Source organism: Anomaloglossus baeobatrachus, chromosome 8 (assembly GCF_048569485.1).
Source record: "Anomaloglossus baeobatrachus isolate aAnoBae1 chromosome 8, aAnoBae1.hap1, whole genome shotgun sequence".
Lineage (NCBI taxonomy): Eukaryota > Metazoa > Chordata > Amphibia > Anura > Aromobatidae > Anomaloglossus > Anomaloglossus baeobatrachus.
This window is the reverse complement of record NC_134360.1, coordinates 249,649,923-249,669,647: the sequence shown is the minus strand read 5'-3', so window position 1 is coordinate 249,669,647 and position 19,725 is coordinate 249,649,923. Positions and strand designations below refer to the sequence as shown.

The 19,725-nt window shown below is 47.2% G+C and overlaps 1 protein-coding gene across 1 annotated transcript in view; it reads left to right on the top strand.

The window, feature by feature from the left end:
- The window catches only part of TRABD2B (TraB domain containing 2B), a 444,445-nt gene that overhangs the window by 277,430 nt on the left and 147,290 nt on the right, over positions 1-19,725 (top strand). Inside the window, 1 exon segment of the mRNA XM_075320534.1 lies at positions 853-1,027. Coding sequence (XP_075176649.1) covers positions 853-1,027 — 175 coding nt within the window.

Genomic DNA, 19,725 nt, shown 5'->3' with positions numbered 1-19,725 from the left:
CAGCGGTTAGCACTGTAGGAAGGGTGGCTCAGTGGTTAGCACTGCAGTCTTGCAGTTCTGGGGTCCTGGGTTCAAGTCAGACAAAGAACAACATCTGCAAGGAGTCTGTATGTTCTCCCTGTGTTTACGTGGATTTCCTCCGGGGTCTCTGGTTTCCTCCCACACTGCAAAGACATACAGATAGGGAATTTAGATTATGAGCCCCAATGGGGACAGTGTTGCTGATGTATGGAAAGCGCTTCGGAATATGTTGGCGCCATAAAAAAAATAAAGATTATTACTTTTCAGCAGCTTTTACATCATGTAGTTTTAGGTCCAATTAAAGGGGTGTTCTTGTGAAAGGTGATAAGATAAGTGAAAACGTATTAATTGGTGGCTGTCCGACTCCTAGCACTCACATCGATCAGTTTAATAGGGAACTTTTATCCCCATTAGAGTGGAGCAGTAGATTGGATTCCCAACCACAACTCCATTCATTATTCAAAAGGCAAGTGCCGCACTTTTTAATGTCGTGGTAGTTGAACGTGGACACTGTCATTCCATTCTAATGAGAATATTCTGTTGATGGGTGCGGCCTCAGTGGTCTGTCCCCACCAGTCGGTAATCCAATGCCTTCTCAATATATCTTTTTGATGGGTTCTTTTTTTCCCATAGAGAGAGATGTTTAAATCCCCCGTCCAGTTTGGTTTTGGATTTACTTACAAAAAATTTGGATAAATCTAAAATTCCATAAAAGTTTCTCCCAAAAGGCATCAGCATCACCATGTATTGATGTTCCACCATTTCGGATAGCGACCTTTTAGATAAAGACATAGTAATGACCTTTTCTTTTTTGTCTTATCTTCCTTACAGGTCCCAAATTTTATCAACACCACCCTACCGCCACATGAACAGGTCACCGCTCAGGAAATCGACATTTACTTCAGACAGGAGCTTATATATAAAAGAAACGAAAGGATGGCCAGAAGAGTGATGGGCCTTCTGCGAGAAAACCGGGACAAGAGCTTCTTTTTTGCCTTTGGTGCAGGTATTGTAACATTTTGTAACAAACTGTGTAAAAATATATAAAAAAAATTGTTTTATTCAAATCGGTATTGATTTGGTTCATAACTACTCTATGTGCCAGGTTCATCACTCAGCAGCTCTAAGTAACTCCCGGTAGACCACATTGACTTATCAAAGGGTCTTTTGAGTTTCCATTGGGGTTTCGGAATCGATTTGGTTGATAACTACTCTATGTGCCAGGTTCATCACACAGTAGCTCTAAGTAACTCCCGGTAGACCACATTGACTTATCAAAGGGTCTTTTGAGTTTCCATTGGGGTTTCGGAATCGATTTGGTTCGTAACTAATGTATGTGCCAGATTCATCACCCTAGGGTGGAACATACTCCATGTTGGACTACCAGAATCTGCAGGACAGGGGAATTGTACGTCCCTCTGGCCACCACCAATTCTCGGAGTACAGTGGCAAATAGGGCCCGGGGTGGGGATTACGGTCAGGCCCCACAGCAAACCCCCGTCACCTGCATACGGGACGGTAGCTGAGTTACAAGAACCGGGGTCCCCAAGTAGCTTCAGGCCATGGGGATCCCACACCAAGAGCAAGGAGGAAGGTCTCTCAGTTCACAGCACTGGCGTTGACCTTCAACTTACCCGGGATCGTCTGGGGCCCATCACGGTGGAGACCGGTACCCAGAACTGTGAGTAAATAGATTTTGACCCACATCTGCTGCTTCAGTCTATCATTACTGGTGCCATCGCCCCGTGCTCTGGCGCCAGCAGCCGACTATCATCCCCATCATTCTTCCCCGGGACCCGCTCCACCTATGTGGAGCAGAACCATCTTGGCTGCGACACCATAAGCCCCGGAGGACATCACTCGCAGCGGCGGCTAATTCCTGGCCGCGTACCACGGGTGGCTTCATGAGACAAATATCCTTTTTAATCATCCCCTTATATTGTACGCCTCAGGGCCACAAAGTCGGGAAGGGCCACTCGTGACATCCCCAGACCCGACATCACCAGGCCCTGCGACGAGTAAAGTTAACCCCTTGCTCCGTGGATGCTACATTGGCATGTCATAATGATATGTCAGAAGTTTTGATTAGGGATGGTCTGGGTGCTGAGACCCCCCTTCCCGCTAACGCAAAAGGACAGAAGCACTGAGTGTTGTGCTCCTTCAGCTTTGATTGTTTTCTTAGCTTTGCTCAGACAGTTGACAAGCAGTTAATAGATCTGTACGCCGCATACTTGACTTTCCATGGAAAACTTGAAAGAACCCAAATAAAAGCCAAATTAGGGAGGAAGAGGAGGCGTTGGGAGACGTTGCTCTTTTAGTTGAGAATCTAAATTGTATGGCCACCTCCAAAGTAACTATTGTTTTATTAAGAAAAACTTTCTGACAGTGAGGACAGTCACAGAGTGGAACAGGAAGCCACGGGAGGTAGTGAGGGCAGTCAGAGAGTGGAACAGGAAGCCACGGCAGTCAGAGAGTGGAACAAGAAGCCACGGGAGGTAGTGAGGGCAGTCAGAGAGTGGAACAGGAAGCCACGGGAGGTAGTGAGGGCAGTCAGAGAGTGGAACAGGAAGCCACGGGAGGTAGTGAGGGCAGTCAGAGAGTGGAACAGGAAGCCACGGCAGTCAGAGAGTGGAACAGGAAGCCACGGAAAGTAATGAGGGCAGTTGGAGAGTGGAACAGGCAGCCACAGGAGGTAATAAGGGCAGTCGGAGAGTGGAACAGGCGGCCACTGGAAGCAGTGAGGGCAGTTGGAGATTGGAACAGGTGGCCACGGGAGGTAGTGAGGGCAGTCGGAGAGCAGAACAGGCAGCCACTGGAAGCAGTGAGGGCAGTTGGAGAGTGGAACAGGCAGCCACTGGAAGCAGTGAGGGCAGTTGGAGATTGGAACAGGCGGCCACGGGAGGTAGTGAGGGCAGTCAGAGAGTGGAACAGGAAGCCACGGGAGGTAATGAGGGCAGTTGGAGAGTGGAATAAGCAGCGACGGGAGGTAGTGAGGGCAGTCAGAGAGTGAAACAGGAAGCCACGGGAGGTAATGAGGGCAGTTGGAGAGTGGAACAAGCAGCCACGGGAGGTAGTGAGGGCAGTCAGAGAGTGGAACATGCAGCCACGGCAGGTAGTGAGGGCAGTCAGAGAGTGGAACAGACAGCCACGGGAGATAGTGAGGGCAGTCAGAGAGTGGAACAGGCAGCCACGGCAGGTAATGAGGGCACTCAGAGAGTGGAACAGGCAGCCACACATAGTGAGCTTTCCATCAATGCAAATCTTCAAGCGGAAGCTATAAAAGTATAGCTGGGATGATTTAGGAAATCCTACATTCGCAGGGGATTGGACTCGATGGCCCCCGAGGTTCCTTCCAACTCTACTGCTCTATGATTCTATGATTATATGAATCTTTTGATATATAACAGTGACATAAAGTTTTGATCAGTTGATTGTTTGGGTGCTGAGACCCCTGCTTATACCCAATCAAATGAAGTGGAAGCACTGAGTTCTGTATCCCTTTGACTTTGTATTTTCTTGGATATCCGCGTATCGGGTGTGCTGATACATACATCATCTTCTCAGCTGTGCCTAAAATTCTAAACAAACGCAGTCAAAACCAATGGGACTCAACAAGGAGTGGTTCAACCTCTTCATATTATCAATGAGTGTCAGCGCCCAGTCCATTACTGATAGAAATTGGTTAACTTGAATTTGAGTCGAATTTCCTAGAATTCGTGTTTCCACTCAAATGTTAACACTTTCAGATTCAATTACCAAAAAAATAAAAAAAAAATATTTTTATCTCCTTGAATTTTTGAGAATAATTTGGCAAAGCCAACAAATCTGAATTTCAGGTGATCTCCTCATCTCTGATCATTGTGTAAGCCTTCTGACATATCACTATGAAGCCTCCAGACACCATCAATGCCAATTACCTTGGGAGAGAATAAAATATATAGTCAGTAAAAATTGAATGGAAAATTATCTATAGCGCCAAATGACTCCCATGTTTAATGGCATCCCCTAGTGTTTGATGGATAGTTGATTATTGTAAGATCCTTCCAGAAAAGGTGGCCCCTTGAGAGCTACACGTCTGACAGGTTGAAATAGGCAACTTTGAAGACTGATAAACTATCCAGGTGCAATAACATGTAACATGAGTAAGCTCACCACGGTCAATAATGATGTTAAGCTCATCTGGTGAGGTGGAGTCACAAACCCGCAGGTCAGGGTGGACACAGTGAGGCAGGACACTCTGGAAGCCACAGAACCAGAAGGGCTGATGAAGAGGAAGATGGCAGGTCAGAAGCTGCACACAAATGTAGGTGGCATAAAAGACTCTAAATAATAACCTAATTGAAAAACAGTTTGTGCTGCTACAACCAACAGGTTTAATCAACCGATACTAAAGGAAGGGTTAACTAGAAGGTCTGATGGTTTGTAGAAATCACAGGAGTTTGCTAAGATGAATGCAGCATAGTGAATAGTCTCTACATATTAGTTCATGATGCTTACAGCAAACAATGGGTCAAGCAGAAAGTAGTAAGCAGAAGGTTAACCATCAGGTCTTCGTGGTTATTGAAATCACAGTAGATGTAAAAGATGACAACAATAGAAGACGCTGGTTGATGGCAAGCTCCAAACGAATAGCAACACAACTCGTTACGGTCTCAATTCTTGGATACATTTGAGTGCTCAAGTGGGCCTTTAAAGATAAAGTACTGAGGAACACCAGTATCACAACTGGGTAACCGGACGAGGAGGAAGTGGGTCCACTGATCCACGATAACGTTCACTGACCTGGAGGAGCGGACCTGAGTGGCTACCGAGACTTCACCACAACCACAGGAGGGGGATGTAGACAGAACGTGGGTAAGTAACTGCCAGGAGGTATCCTGATACTATGGCAAATGATCCAACAGGACAAAGACCAGGAGCTGGAGCGGATGAGGCAGAAGCTGGTGTGGACTGGTGCAGGCCGGTTCTGGAGGCCACTGGAGTACAGAAGGTGTAGACAGGGTCTGGAGGCCACAGGATAGACACAGGTGGGTGGGACTGTACAGAGAGAGGGTGTAAGCATGGGGACTTGACTACTAGCCCAGGCAGACTAGTTATGGTGACAAATTGATCAAGCACCTCCAAATGTTGGAGGACGACTTATATACACTGTGAAAAAAAGGGGGGTTGGGAAGCACTTCCGGATCAGGTCTCATTGACCCTTTAAGAAAAGGGAGAGCAGCACAGCTTCTGAGAGTCCTATTACACATGTGCAGGCCTCGGGAGCCAGGAGAAGGACCAGGAAGAGTGGAGCAGGAGGAACATTGGCGCCCCTGCCACATGGAGAGGCGGGACCCCAGGGACCATTGGACCCGACAGAGTCTGCAAAGACAGTAGAAGTGAGTAGGGAAGAGTGTCGGCACTCCGGTGCTGGGAGCGCCGACAATGTGACAACCAGGACACTAGTAAGACCTAACATGAAATATAACAAAAGATGAGCAGCCTTTAGAAAAAAGATGAGACTGGTGCGTAAGAAATAATACTCAGTCTTCAAAGTAGTAGAACAGATTCCATCACAGCAATCTATTCTACTCATGGGGTCAACTTGTCGAATAAGAAAGACAATGTTATAATCTTGGAAAAAAAAAACATTAAGAAAAAAAAATGTGATTGAGAATCATAGAATCGTGTTTATAGCCTGGGCTATCACTTTAACTTCTTGACAACCATTGAAGTTGAAGGTTCTACAGATAGGGTGGAGTTGGCCTTAGACCAAGTAGTCTCAGACAGCTATTTCTCACATCTCAGCCCAGCATGCATGATAAGTTTAATGGGGGGAGGGAAACAAATTATTGCCAATTCCTTCTGGCAGTGACTTATCTCAGCCTCCCGAGAAGTCAGAGAGGGTTGAGTAGATCATTCACATTCGATCAGAACTGGTGGGCTGGTCCAACTTTGATCTCAGGTACATGGCAAGAGTAATCGAGCAGAGTGGTAGCTCGTTGCCTTATTTTGCAGAAGAAGACCTTATCATAACTGATACCTTCAAGGTTTACTAATTCTTTGAAGAGGACTTATTCCGCACTTTCTCTTTTTGTGGTCCTCAGACCTTTAAGAACAATATTCTTGTCTAAGAACGTTAGGGACAAAAGGAAAGGAAATGTTATGGCTGTCAGAGGAGGCAGAACATGACCCACTGATCGAAAAACCAACTCAATATCAAACAAAACTGTTCTTTCTTTGTCTACCATATTTACTAGAATGACGAAGAGGAGGGGGGAAAAAGATTATTCATAAAGCAGCCAAAATTTTGCTTCCTGCCATGGAAACTATTTTTTTGTTATCGAGCCCCAAGGAAAGAAGATGGCCTGCCAAAAAAACAATGAGCTGCTGAAAGTGGGATTAAACTCGGGGTTACCCACTTCAAAGGCAGTAATGTTGGAGTCCACTTGTGAATGCTAATCAGACGTCCAGAGCTGACTGTAAAGGAAGATTATACCCCCCTCTCTTTGAGATGGTAACAGCCATCATTCACAGGGCCACTATCTCAGCTGGAGGTGCCATATGCAAATAGGGGTGCATGGTGTGGTTCATGTTATACATTTACTGGATTACAGGACTTGACAAAACGTTTCCCCTTTCATCTCCTTCTCGCAGACAAAGATTTTTCTGTTCCTTGTTAGTCTGAAGGAAGCCATACAGGCCGAGCCATTAATATTAATTATAGAATTAATTCAGAAGACGTTCACACACAGAACGTTTCCTTGTTAGGATTATAGGAGCAGCGCCATGGACATGTGTGATTCCTGGAGAGCCGTCCAGACCTTCACAAGAGCCTTCATTCTAAGGGGAAGCAGCCGCTATCTCACCCAGGGGCCGCTCGGGGACTTCCGAGCCGCTACCATTCACCTTGCTCCGCTCATTCTAGATGAATTGCAGGTTCTGACTTAAAGGGGCTGTTCACTTTCTTTATTTTCTTGAAATTAATATGTTGTGGACATGATTTTATGGCACTTTCTAATATTTAAAAGGAACCGGTCTCCAGATTTGGTGACTATAAGCTGCGGCCACTACCAGTGGGCTCTTAAATACAGTGTTCCAACATGCTGTATATAAGATCCCAGGCCGCTCTTTAGAAGGTAAAAAAAAACCACTTTTATAATACTCACTTACGGGGGCGGTCCAGTCCGATGAATGTCTCTGCACCCCGGTCCGGTGTCTCCTCTCTCTGGTCCAGCGCCTTCTCTCTGCTGCGATTGCCGTCCTCCTCCTTCAACCCAGGCCAGTATAGATCACGTGTCCTACATCATCCACACGGGCCGGCATTGCGGTTCTGCACAGGCACGCTTTGATCTCCCTGCTCAGGGTAGATCAGAGTACTGTATTGCACAGGCATGAGGAAAGATGAAAGACCGCCCACACATGCACACTACAATACCGAACCACAATGTCAGCCTGCCTGGATTACGTAGGACACGGGCTGCGCCAAAGGAGGACGGCAATCGCAACAGAGAGGAGGAGCCAGATCGGAGAGAAGAGGCGCCAGCCTGGAGAGCAGCGACACCCATCGGACCAGACCGTCCCTGTAGGGGAATATTATAAAAGTGATTTTTATGTTTTACAGCGAAACCTGGGCTCTTATGTACAGTATCCTGGAATGCTGTATATAAGAGCTCAGTGGTGGAGGCCACAGTTTATAGTCACCAAATCTGGTGACAGGTTCCCATTAAGTATCTCAAATTCTCCTCCTTCTTCCTAATTAACTGCACAGCTCTTCTGTTCACAGCATAGTTGCTGATGAAGGAGCATATGATGAGACCTGCCCATCAGCCTCCTCCAATTGGAAAACAGATATCCTGTGGGAAGTGTTTTCTATTGGACGAGTCCAATGGGCAGGTCTAGTCACATGCTCCTCCATCAGCAGCGATGCTTAACACAGGAGAGCTGTGCAGTCTGTGAGGAAGGAGAAGAACCTGTTCAAATCCAGACTTACTGGTGGTTGTACTGCTTCCTTACTGTGCGAAATTATGGTGTTAACCCTTGTGTCCTTTTGTTGCTGCCTAACTGCTCTTGCTTTTTTCCTTAGTTTCTTTCTGTCTGTTCCTGTTAGTTTACAGTGTGTCTGAGTTTTGTTTTTTGACCTGATAGATAGATATAGATACATAGATAGATAGAGGGATAGATAGAGGGACAGATAGATAGATAGAGGGATAGATAGATAGATATATAGATAGAGGGATAGATAGATAGATAGATAGATAGATAGATAGAGGGATAGATAGATAGATAGAGGGATAGATAGATAGATAGATAGATAGATAGATAGAGGGATAGATAGATGGATAGATAGATAGATAGATAGATAGAGAGATAGATAGATAGATAGATAGATAGATAGAGGGATAGATAGAGGGATAGATAGATAGATAGAGGGATAGATAGATAGATAGATAGATAGATAGATAGAGGGATAGATAGATAGATAGATAGAGGGATAGATAGATAGATAGATAGATAGATAGATAGAGGGATAGATAGATAGATAGATAGATAGATAGAGGGATAGATAGATAGATAGATAGATAGATAGATAGATAGATAGATAGATAGAGGGATAGATAGATAGATAGATAGATAGATAGATAGAGGTATAGATAGAGGGATAGATAGATAAATAGATAGATATATGGATAGATAGATAGATAGATAGACAGATAGAGGCATAGATAGATAAATAGAGGGATAGATAGATAGAGGGATAGATAGAGGGATAGATAGAGGAATAGATAGAGGGATAGATAGATAGTTAGATAGATAGATGGAGGGATAGATAGATAGAGGGATAGATAGATAGATAGATAGATGGATAGATAGAGGGATAGATAGAGGGATAGATAGAGGGATAGATAGAGGAATAGATAGAGGGATAGATAGATAGATAGAGGGATAGATAGACAGATAGATAGATAGATAGATAGATAGATAGAGGGATAGATAGATAGATAGATAGATAGATAGATGGAGGGATAGATAGATAGAGGGATAGATAGATAAATAGAGGAATAGATAGCGGGATAGATGGATAAATAGAGGGATAGATAGATAGATACTATAGCTAGGCATCAGATAAATAGATATACGTTGGTAGAATATTTACATATCACCATATTATTTGTTACGTAGTAGAAATATTTATAACAGCTTTTTCTGCACATTGCTGGCTGTAATATATTTTTGGAATTTTTTGTAGCGATACGTTACACTCCCAGAAGAACATTTGTATATATTGGAAATGATTATATATTTGCTAAAACATGTAGATAGAGGAATAAGCCTGGATCGGAGTCACACTTGGCGTTATTGCCTATGGTAACCTGTACAATTACCTGCTGCACATGGAACAAGCCTCCTCCAGACAATAGTGCGGAATGTTCAGCGCTAATTTGCCATTGTCCTTAGAGACACAATGAATGGACTCCTTTCTCTTGCAGGCCTCTCCCGATCAGTGACCTGTAGCAGAATTAGTGTTGGGTTTAGGGCCACATAGCCGGTGCCACCTTCTAGTGTTCCACGTCCTGCAGGCACTTTGTATATACTGTACTGGGATCCTTCTATAACACTTGCTGAACAGCGCCTTCTGCTGGTGGGCAAATGCAAAAACCATGAAAAATAACCCATGCAATGCAAAATAACTAAAAATGACACCCGGCACCGGACCCCCTGTTCGGCATAAGCAGGGCCTCCGAGCCCATTTATACTGTCCAGATGCACTGGATTAATTATTTAGCCTTGCTGAACTGACAATCCGCCTCCAAATCCAGGGATTATGCGTTTTGTTGATTTTTCAACTCCTTTTTTTTAATCTATATATGATTATTTGGCCTGTTTGACTGTGTTGAGTGTGACAATAGCTGGTTGTGATACGCAGCTGTGATCGAGCCGGGTCATCAGGGCCGATGATCCGGACTAGCTCCAGGACCGATGATCAGGACCAGCTCCAGGACCGATGATGCAGATTGGCTCCAGAACCGATGATCTGGACCGGCTTCAGGACCGATGATCCGGACCAGCTTCAGGACCAATGATCCGGACCGGCTCCAGGACCGATGATCCGGACTGGCTCCAGGACCGATGATCCGGACCGGCTCCAGGACTGATGATCTGGACCGTCTCCACGACCAATGATCAGGACCGGCTCCAGGACCGACGATCCGGACCGTCACCAGGACCGACGATCCGGACCGGCTCCAGGACCAATGATCCGGACCGGCTCCAGGACCGATGATCCAGACTGGCTCTAGGACCAATGATCCAGACTGGCTTCAGGACCGATGATCCAGACTGGCTCCAGGACCGATGATCCAGACCGGCCCTAGGACCAGTTATCTAGACCGGCTCCAGGACCGATGATCCGGATCTGCTCCAGGACCGATGATCTGGACCGGTTCCAGTCCAGGGGTGTCCCACTTCTCAATTTCTATTTTTCGTTTCCTTCTCGCCTTCCAAAAAGGTCATACGCAAAGTAGTTTTTATTGTCATAATTTATGGGTCCATATAAGTTTCTGATCTCCAATTTTGGAGGGGAGACAAAGTGTCCAAAAAATGGCGATTTTACTACTTTGATGTATCTTTTTGAGGATCAAATGGAATAAATATTATATTTTATGCAATGATACCCATTATGTTGACTTGAAGGGAAAATAATAAAAATAAGTGCTGGAGAAGTTCTTTAAATGCTGCGTAACAATTTACAGGGGTTGCAAGAGACATCTGAGGCCTGATTCACACCACATTTTTGCAAATTTTATAAACCTGATATTTTTATTTAAAAATAATGAAAAAAACTGATTTGCTGTAAAACATATTCAGTATATGTTGCATCTTTTTGCAAACTTTTTTTTTAAGAAATAAAAGATGATTTTTTTTTGTCATGGGAGGGAGTGTCCAGAAAAAAAAGCATGAAAAAAACAGTTGCAATGTTATATAAAATGTTATAGAAAAATCAATTTTTTTCCCTTTTTTTTTTTTTAAAAAAAAAGGGTAAAAAATAGCCACAGACTAAAAAAAGTCTGTGGCTATTTTTTACCCTTTTTGGGTTTTTTTTAAAAAAAAGGGAAAAAAAATGATTTTTACATAACATTTTATATAACATTGCAACTGTTTTTTTCATGCATTTTTTTCTGGACACTCCCTCCCATGTCAAAAAAATAATCTTTTATTTCTTAAAAAAGTAATAAAATGGATGAAAACAGATGTGTGCACGAACATAAATACAAACCCATTTGACATACATATTTCCCTTTATATTGTTTGTAAATTCAAACATATCGATTTATATACCTATTTTGGAGCACAAGCGGATACCGTATGTACAGCACAAAAACGAGGTGCGCAAACTTAGACCTTAGTGTTTAAGCCTTAAGACAGTTGAGTACTGGCCAGGAGGAGACCCCCAAAAAATCGTGGTCTATGCACGAACTGTAACACCTCAAAACTCAGACATATCCGATTTAAAGGAATTTTTTCATGAGATCAAAAGTGATCCATTTTTGTTCTTGTTTTATTCCGGCTACTCCCCTGAGTATTCAGGTTTTTTTTTTTTTCCAAATCCACCTTATGGATCCAGAGATACAGCCTTTTACCTAAGTACACATATTTGGTCTTCACTAAAGGGGAGTGGCTCACAAGATTCTAAAGGGGGGGTGTCTTCACCCTGTGAGCCACACCCTCTGGTAAAGACCATAAAAATTAGCACTGAATAAAAAGGCCCATATCTCCAAAACCGTATGTCGGATTTTAAAAATATTAAAATCGTAATACTCAGGGAAACAGCAGGAATAAAATAAGAGCAAAAAGTAGTCCCTTTTAACCAGGTGACAGGTTCCCTTTAAAAATGTTTACCCTAAAAATGCTCTATGTTAAGGACCTTGGATTCTGAAAGAATTAATATTGTAAAATGAAACATAAGGAATGAAATGTCTTCTTTTTTCTGAGAGGCTACTGTGCCTCTGTAAAGTCTGACCAAGAATATTTAGTTTTAATAAAAGTATTTTAATTGCCGTATTCAGGACATTCTGAAGAGATTATAGATAGTAAAATATAAAATATGCCATAAAAAAAGAAAACTGGGAAAAATATCAAGCGCAAAATAATCCAAAAGAAACACGGCTAAGTCCTATAAAACTTTCTGCATTTGATCCATTCCGGTAATAAATTTGTAGATTCGATGTCTCACAATATTTTCCTCTCTTAGATCACAGAATTATTTTTATAGTCATAAGTCGTATTAAAATATTTAACCCCGAGTAAGAAAGACTGTTCTTTTCTTTATTTGGTCATATGAAGTGATCTTAAAGGGAATGTGTCATCAGAAAATGACGTGTTGCTTAAATTAGGTTTATATATATTAAACTAGCTGTGGTACTCGGGCGTTGCCCAGGATTGTAACTGTCTCTCTCCCAGTCTCTGTATGTGTGTTGCTGTCTGTCTGTCTCTCTGTCTGTCTCTTTCCTTGTCTGTCTGTTTTTATCTCTCTGTATGTATCAGTCTGTCTCCATCTCTGTGTCTGTCTCTATGTGTGTGTCTGTCTGTCTCGCTCTTTCCCCATCTGTCTCTTTGCCCGTCTGTCTCTTTGCCCGTCTGTCTCTTTCCAGGGCTGTCACTTTCCAGGGCTGTCACTTTCCAGGGTTGTCTATTTCTAGGGCTCTCTATTTCCCTGTCTGTCTCTTTCCCCGTCTGTCTCTTTCCCCGTCTGTCTCATTCCCCGTCTGTCTCTTTCCCCGTCTGTCTCTTTGACCATCTGTCTCTTTGACCGTCTGTCTCTTTGACCGTCTGTCTCTTTCCAGGGCTGTCTCTTTCCCGGGCTGTCTCTTTCCCGGGCTGTCTCTTTCCTGGGCTGTCTCCTTGACCGTTGGTCTCTTTGCCCATCTGTCTCTTTCTAGGTCTGTTTCTTTCTAGGTCTGTCTCTTTGCCCGTCTGTCACTTTGCCCGTCTGTCACTTTGCCCGTCTGTCACTTTGCCCGTCTGTCACTTTGCCCGGCTGTCACTTTGCCCGGCTGTCACTGTGCCCGGCTGTCTCTTTGCCCGGGCTATCTCTTTCCAGGGCTGTCTCTTTCCAGGGCTGTCTCTTTGCCCGTCTGTCTCTTTGCCCGTCTGTCTCTTTGCCCGTCTGTTGCTTTGCCCGTCTGTCTCTTTGCCCGTCTGTTGCTTTGCCCGGCTGTCTCTTTCCAGAACTGTCTCTTTCCAGGGCTGTCTCTTTTCCCGGCTGTCTCTTTCTGTCTCTATCGCTGTCCTTTTCCCCGTCTGTCTCTGTCTTTTTCTGTCTCTTTCTCACACATAAGCTTCTTATACTAACAGTTTATTTTGTTCCTATAGCAACCACTGACAGTTGCTTTTAATAGCTATAGCTCCCAGTTCCATTCACTTTAATGGAGGCAGGATTTTTGGCGAGTAATTGTAAAGCGTGGAGTTAAATTTTGCCGCTCAAACATAGTCTATGACATTCCCTGGGTCACATGAGGTGTCTGTGCAAAATTTCGTGATTGTAAATGCGACGGTGCGGATTCCTTTAGCGGACACACACACACACACACATACATATGTGAAGCCCCACAGGTGTAGTGTCGGTGCATTACCTTCAGGGACTCCACTCGGCTGGATCTCGTCACAGGTAGGGAATCTTCTATTTGTCGTGACGCCACTCTCAGTATTGCGGTCAGTGGGGACCGCCACTGCAGGTTGAGGGACGCCTGGGGCTGATGATATGTGCAGTTAGTTGGAATAGCCTCCTGAGAGTGAGGCAAGCCCCAGGGCCCTGTGTAGATGTGTAGAACCACAAGGCGCAGAATAACTCCACACAGGCAGAATGTCTTTCAGGGGTTTTACTCACTTCAGGTGGCAGGGTGAGTAACCCGGGCGTAGCTGGGATGAACCAGGCGGGAACCAGGTATCCTTCAGGCTGACTTCTGATGGTGACTACCAACTCGCCTTCCTTAGCCCTTGGTGGTTTGGGGTAACCCCGACTTTTAGTCCCTATGGGGGTCACCCAGGGAAGTTGCTGAAGCCTCTCTCCCCTTCGTTTGCCGTTTGCTTGTTGCCTGGGCCAGATCACTCCAGCTGCTTGCCTCCTGTGAACTATGGGCCCTAACTGTGGCTACGTGGCTGCGGCTTTTAGGTGTTGTGGTGTGGGCTTTGAGGGCCCCACACCGGCAGGTTTAGCAAGGAAAGGTGGATCTATCCCCGCTCCGGGATCTGCCGCCCGTTTGGGCCTGGTACTCCCTAGCAGTCTCCTTACTTCCCACTCTGTGCTCTCTCTTTAGCTGGAGATGGGTTTCGGGTAGCACTCCTAGGTGACCGTTCTCCCCCGTCGGTAGCCACTGCGCGGACGCTGTCAGACTGCCACAGCCCCAGGGGTAGGGGTCAGCTCCTCTCGGAGCTCCCTGGACTCTGCACTGAACCGGCTCACTGCTCCTCCTCTCCTGTTCTTGCCTACGCCACCTAGCAACCAGGCTCTCTTACCACACCCCTTGAGAGGAGGTGGAGGCTTTTGGCCCCCTCCACTATTCCAGTGGAGGTGAAGGCTTTTCCCCCTCCTGGGATCCCCAGGGGTCCTCTCATAGGTACATGTGTGAGACCTGATCACTATGCGCCTGTGTAGTCACACCTCGGTCAGCCTTCTGGATTACCTGTATTGTACTGTCCCCAGCATGGGTGCAGTACTCAGTGGTGCCTGACCAGGTCAGGGGCGCCACATTCCCCCTTAGTTATCACCAGCACGTCCTCGGGCTGCAAGACAACATTTTAAAATGCATAAAACATTAAAACATGGTAAAACATTTTAAAACCACCAGGTACCATACATCACCACCCTCCACCCACAAGTCCGTTAACCCACCCAAACCCTTTCACGTTGGCCGCGCCTTCAGCCACTTCTGGCAGGATGTAGAGGCGGCTTTCATGGGCTGGTGGTCTTCAGGGCATACCTGGCCTGGTGGATCCGCGCCTTCAGCCACTTCTGGCAGGATGTAGAGGCGGCTTTCACAGTTGGTGCTGACCAGGTACCCTCTTTGTGGTGGAGAGCCAGGCCCCATAAACAGGCATGCTCTCTGGTTGCAGGTAAGCCAAGGCCCTATATACGGACGTGCTCCCTGGTTGCAGACGAGCCAAGCCCCTAAACAGGCTGACTCTGGTGGCGGTGGTGCCCTCTGGTGTAACTATTTACACTGCGAGAGTTTGTGGCTATAGCCAGTTCATAGCCTTAAGGTTCATTTCTCACATTAGTTTATGTGGGCACATTGCTTAAACTTGAAAACGTTGCAAAACTTCAAACTGGTCAAACAGTAACTTGGTGTACTTTACTTTATGCAGATTCCTCTACTCCTCGACAAAGGGGTCCTCTGACCTGGGCTTTGGCTCTTCTCAGGAACCGTTTCTCCTCTAGGTCTCTGGCCGTTATTTCATCTTTTTGCTCTGGGGACTGCGGTGCAGGGAAAGACTGGGTTCTGTTACGGCGCCGTGTCTTGCGGGCTGGATTCTGCGGGGTACAGCTTACAAGCTCCCAGGTGAGGCTTTTGGGCAGATCTTCTTCAGCAGACGGTGTTAGGTCTTCCTCATCCCAGCGGGAATATGGCAACATCTCCGGCTCTGGGTATGGATCCACTGCTGATGGCTCTGGAGTCAGCTTCTCAGCTTCCTGGCCTCCTCTCCCCCTTAGTTCTTCTGAGCACTCCTTCGGTGGCAGTGCTGGGGATGGGCTTTCTTCAGCAGACCCAGACGGGGAACTCTTTGGCGTGGTTGCTGCAGGAGTTGTCGGAATCCTCTTGGGGGTATGCGGAGGGAGCATGTACCGGTCCACCATCTCCTGTGGGAACTTGGCCTCCAGGTCAGCCTTCAGCTGCCAGTATGCGGGGTCCTCACCTACCAGGGACTTCCTAGCAGGGACTTCCTTAGACTGGGGAGCGGTGTCTGCTCTGGCCTTGCAGGCCGGGGTAAACAATGGTACGTCTGTCTTGTCTTGGCGGGCCGCGCCCTGCATGGCGGCGGCCTGGTCTTGGCGGGCCGCGCCTGGCATGGCGGCGGCCTGGATGGGCGTTTCGGGCGCAGCTTGGATCGGCGTCGCAGCTGCGATGGGGTCTTTGCAGGCTGGGCTGGGCGTCGCTGCAGCGATCTGGGCTTGGCGGGCCGCACCTGACGGGGCTGCGGCCTGGTTCAGCACCTCACTTGCGGCGCGGACGAGCGTTGCGGCTGCGGTAGGGCCTCGGCGGGCCGGGCCTAGCATGGCGGCGGCCTGGGTCAGCGTCACACCTGCGGCGTGGATGAGGGTCGCGGTGGCAGCCGGTTCTTTGCGGGCCGGACTGGACGTCGCTGCAGGGACCGGGTCTTGGTGGGCCGAGCAGGGCATCGCTGCAGCGGCCTGAGCTTGGCGGGCTGCACCTGGCGTGGCTGCGGCCTGCTTCAGCGTCGCCGCGCCGGACGCCTCCTCAGGGACTGCGGGCGTGGCAGCAGGGGTCGGGGCACTCGCGCTGGCAGGGGCATCACTGGACTCACTTATCGGTGGCAGCATCGGGGTCTGAGTCGTCACCGCCCGGTCTGGCACTCGGCGCGCAGCTCTCCCCTCATAGGCCTGAACCGCCGCGGTCATCCACAGAAACTCCGTCCGTCCCTCTCTGATCAGCCTTCCGACCCTGGCCTCCAGTTGATCGCAGAACTCGGCGAGCTCCCGACACCACCAGGCAGCGGAGCCTGGCTCTGGGTCTCTGCATTCAGACGCCATTTTCTTTAACAACAAGCTGCTGGCTTCTTTTCCGTTCCGCCGTCTCTGGACGCTTCCGCTCTCTTCACAAGCGAGGTCAGAACTCTGCAGGGGATCTCTGGGTAGCCACACCTCTTCGTGGGCGGTAACTTCTCCCAGCGCGGGCTGCTGTTGTTTTTCAGCGCGCTTTTCATGGTGGCAATATGGCGGCGCTTCCAATTTTTCAAGCGGACCGCCCAGGCACATGGTCACCTGTCTGAACAGGTCTAGTCCTTATCCTGTTCGTGACGCCAGATGTGAAGCCCCACAGGTGTAGTGTCGGTGCATTACCTTCAGACTCCACTCGGCTGGATCTCGTCACAGGTAGGGAATCTTCTATTTGTCGTGACGCCACTCTCAGTATTGCGGTCAGTGGGGACCGCCACTGCAGGTTGAGGGACGCCTGGGGCTGGTGATATGTGCAGTTAGTTGGAATAGCCTCCTGAGAGTGAGGCAAGCCCCAGGGCCCTGTGTAGGTGCGTAGTACCACAAGGCGCAGAATAACTCCACACACGCAGAATGTCTTTCAGGGGTTTTACTCACTTCAGGTGGCAGGGTGAGTAACCCGGGCGTAGCTGGGATGAACCAGGCGGGAACCAGGTATCCTTCAGGCTGACTTCTGATGGTGACTACCAACTCGCCTTCCTTAGCCCTTGGTGGTTTGGGGTAACCCCGACTTTTAGTCCCTATGGGGGTCACCCAGGGAAGTTGCTGAAGCCTCTCTCCCCTTCGTTTGCCGTTTGCTTGTTGCCTGGGCCAGATCACTCCAGCTGCCTGCCTCCTGTGAACTATGGGCCCTAACTGTGGCTACGTGGCTGCGGCTTTTAGGTGTTGTGGTGTGGGCTTTGAGGGCCCCACACCGGCAGGTTTAGCAAGGAAAGGTGGATCTATCCCCGCTCCGGGATCTGCCGCCCGTTTGGGCCTGGTACTCCCTAGCAGTCTCCTTACTTCCCACTCTGTGCTCTCTCTTTAGCTGGAGATGGGTTTCGGGTAGCACTCCTAGGTGACCGTTCTCCCCCGTCGGTAGCCACTGCGCGGACGCTGTCAGACTGCCACAGCCCCAGGGGTAGGGGTCAGCTCCTCTCGGAGCTCCCTGGACTCTGCACTGAACCGGCTCACTGCTCCTCCTCTCCTGTTCTTGCCTACGCCACCTAGCAACCAGGCTCTCTTACCACACCCCTTGAGAGGAGATGGAGGCTTTTGGCCCCCTCCACTATTCCAGTGGAGGTGAAGGCTTTTCCCCCTCCTGGGATCCCCAGGGGTCCTCTCATAGGTACATGTGTGAGACCTGATCACTATGCGCCTGTGTAGTCACACCTCGGTCAGCCTTCTGGATTACCTGTATTGTACTGTCCCCAGCATGGGTGCAGTACTCAGTGGTGCCTGACCAGGTCAGGGGCGCCACACATACACACACACATACACATACAGACACACACACACACACACGCACACACACACATACACACACACTCACACACACACATATACACACACACACATACACATACAGACACACACACACACGCACACACACGCACACACACACACACACATACACATACAGACACACACACACACGCACACACACGCACACACACACACACACACACGCACACACACATGCACACACACACATACACACACACACACACACACACACCATACACACACACATATACACACATACACATACAGACACACACACACACGCACACACACGCACACACACACACACACACACACATGCACACACACATACACACACACACACACACACCATACACACACATACACACACTCAGCTTTAAATATTAGATGTCATTTTTTAACATTTTTGAGAACATATTTTCACATAACTGTCTATAATCAAAAGAATCATGCATCTTCACATTGGCCGCTGGACCTTTTACCAGACTCCTACTTCCCGTTCTTTTCGGAAGCCACATGGAGATTAGGAGCAATAGACTGACTGAGACCCTATCTGTATATATAAAAGCTTTATCTGAGCATGCTCTAATGTGGGCTACAATGGAGAGGAGGAGGTGAGCTGTGACATCACCTATTGTGGATGATGCATCCTGTGTTATCTACTGTATATAGAGGTGTTATCAGCCATTGTACAGGAGGAGGAGGTGAGCTGTGATATCAGCTATTGTGAATGGTGGATCCTGTGATATCTACTATATAGAGGTGTTATCAGTCATTATACAGGAAGGGGAGGAGGTGAGCTGTGACATCATCCATTGCAAATAATGCATCCTGTGTTATCTACTGTATATAGAGGTGCTGTCAATCATTGTACAGAAGGGGGGAGGAGGTGAGCTGTAACATCACCTATTGTGACTGGGGGATCCTGTGTTATCTACTGTATATAGAGGTCTTGACAGTCATTTTACAGGAGGAGGTGTGAGCTGTGACATCACCTATTCTAAATGGTGAATCCTGTGTTATCTACTGTATATAGAGGTGTTATCAGTCATTGTACAGAAGGAGGAGGAGGTGAGCTATGACATCACCTATTCTGAATGGTGAATCCTGTGTTATCTACTGTATATAGAAGTGTCATCAGTCATTGTACAGAAGGAGGAGGAAGTGAGCTATGACATCACTTATTGTGAATGCTGGATCCTGTGTTATCTACTGTATATAGAGGTGTTATCTCTCATTGTATAGGAGGAGCAGGTGAACTGTGACATCACTTTCTGTGAATGTTGTCTCCTGTGTTATCTACGGTATATAAAGGTGTTATTAATCATTGTACAGGAGGGGGTGAGCTGTGACATCACATATTGTAAATGGTGGATTTTGTTTTATCTACTGTGTATAGAGGTGTTATCAGTCATTGTACAGGAGGAGGAGGTGAGCTGTGACATCACCTACTGTGAATTGTGGATCCTGTGTCATATACTGTATATAGAGGTGTTATCAGCATT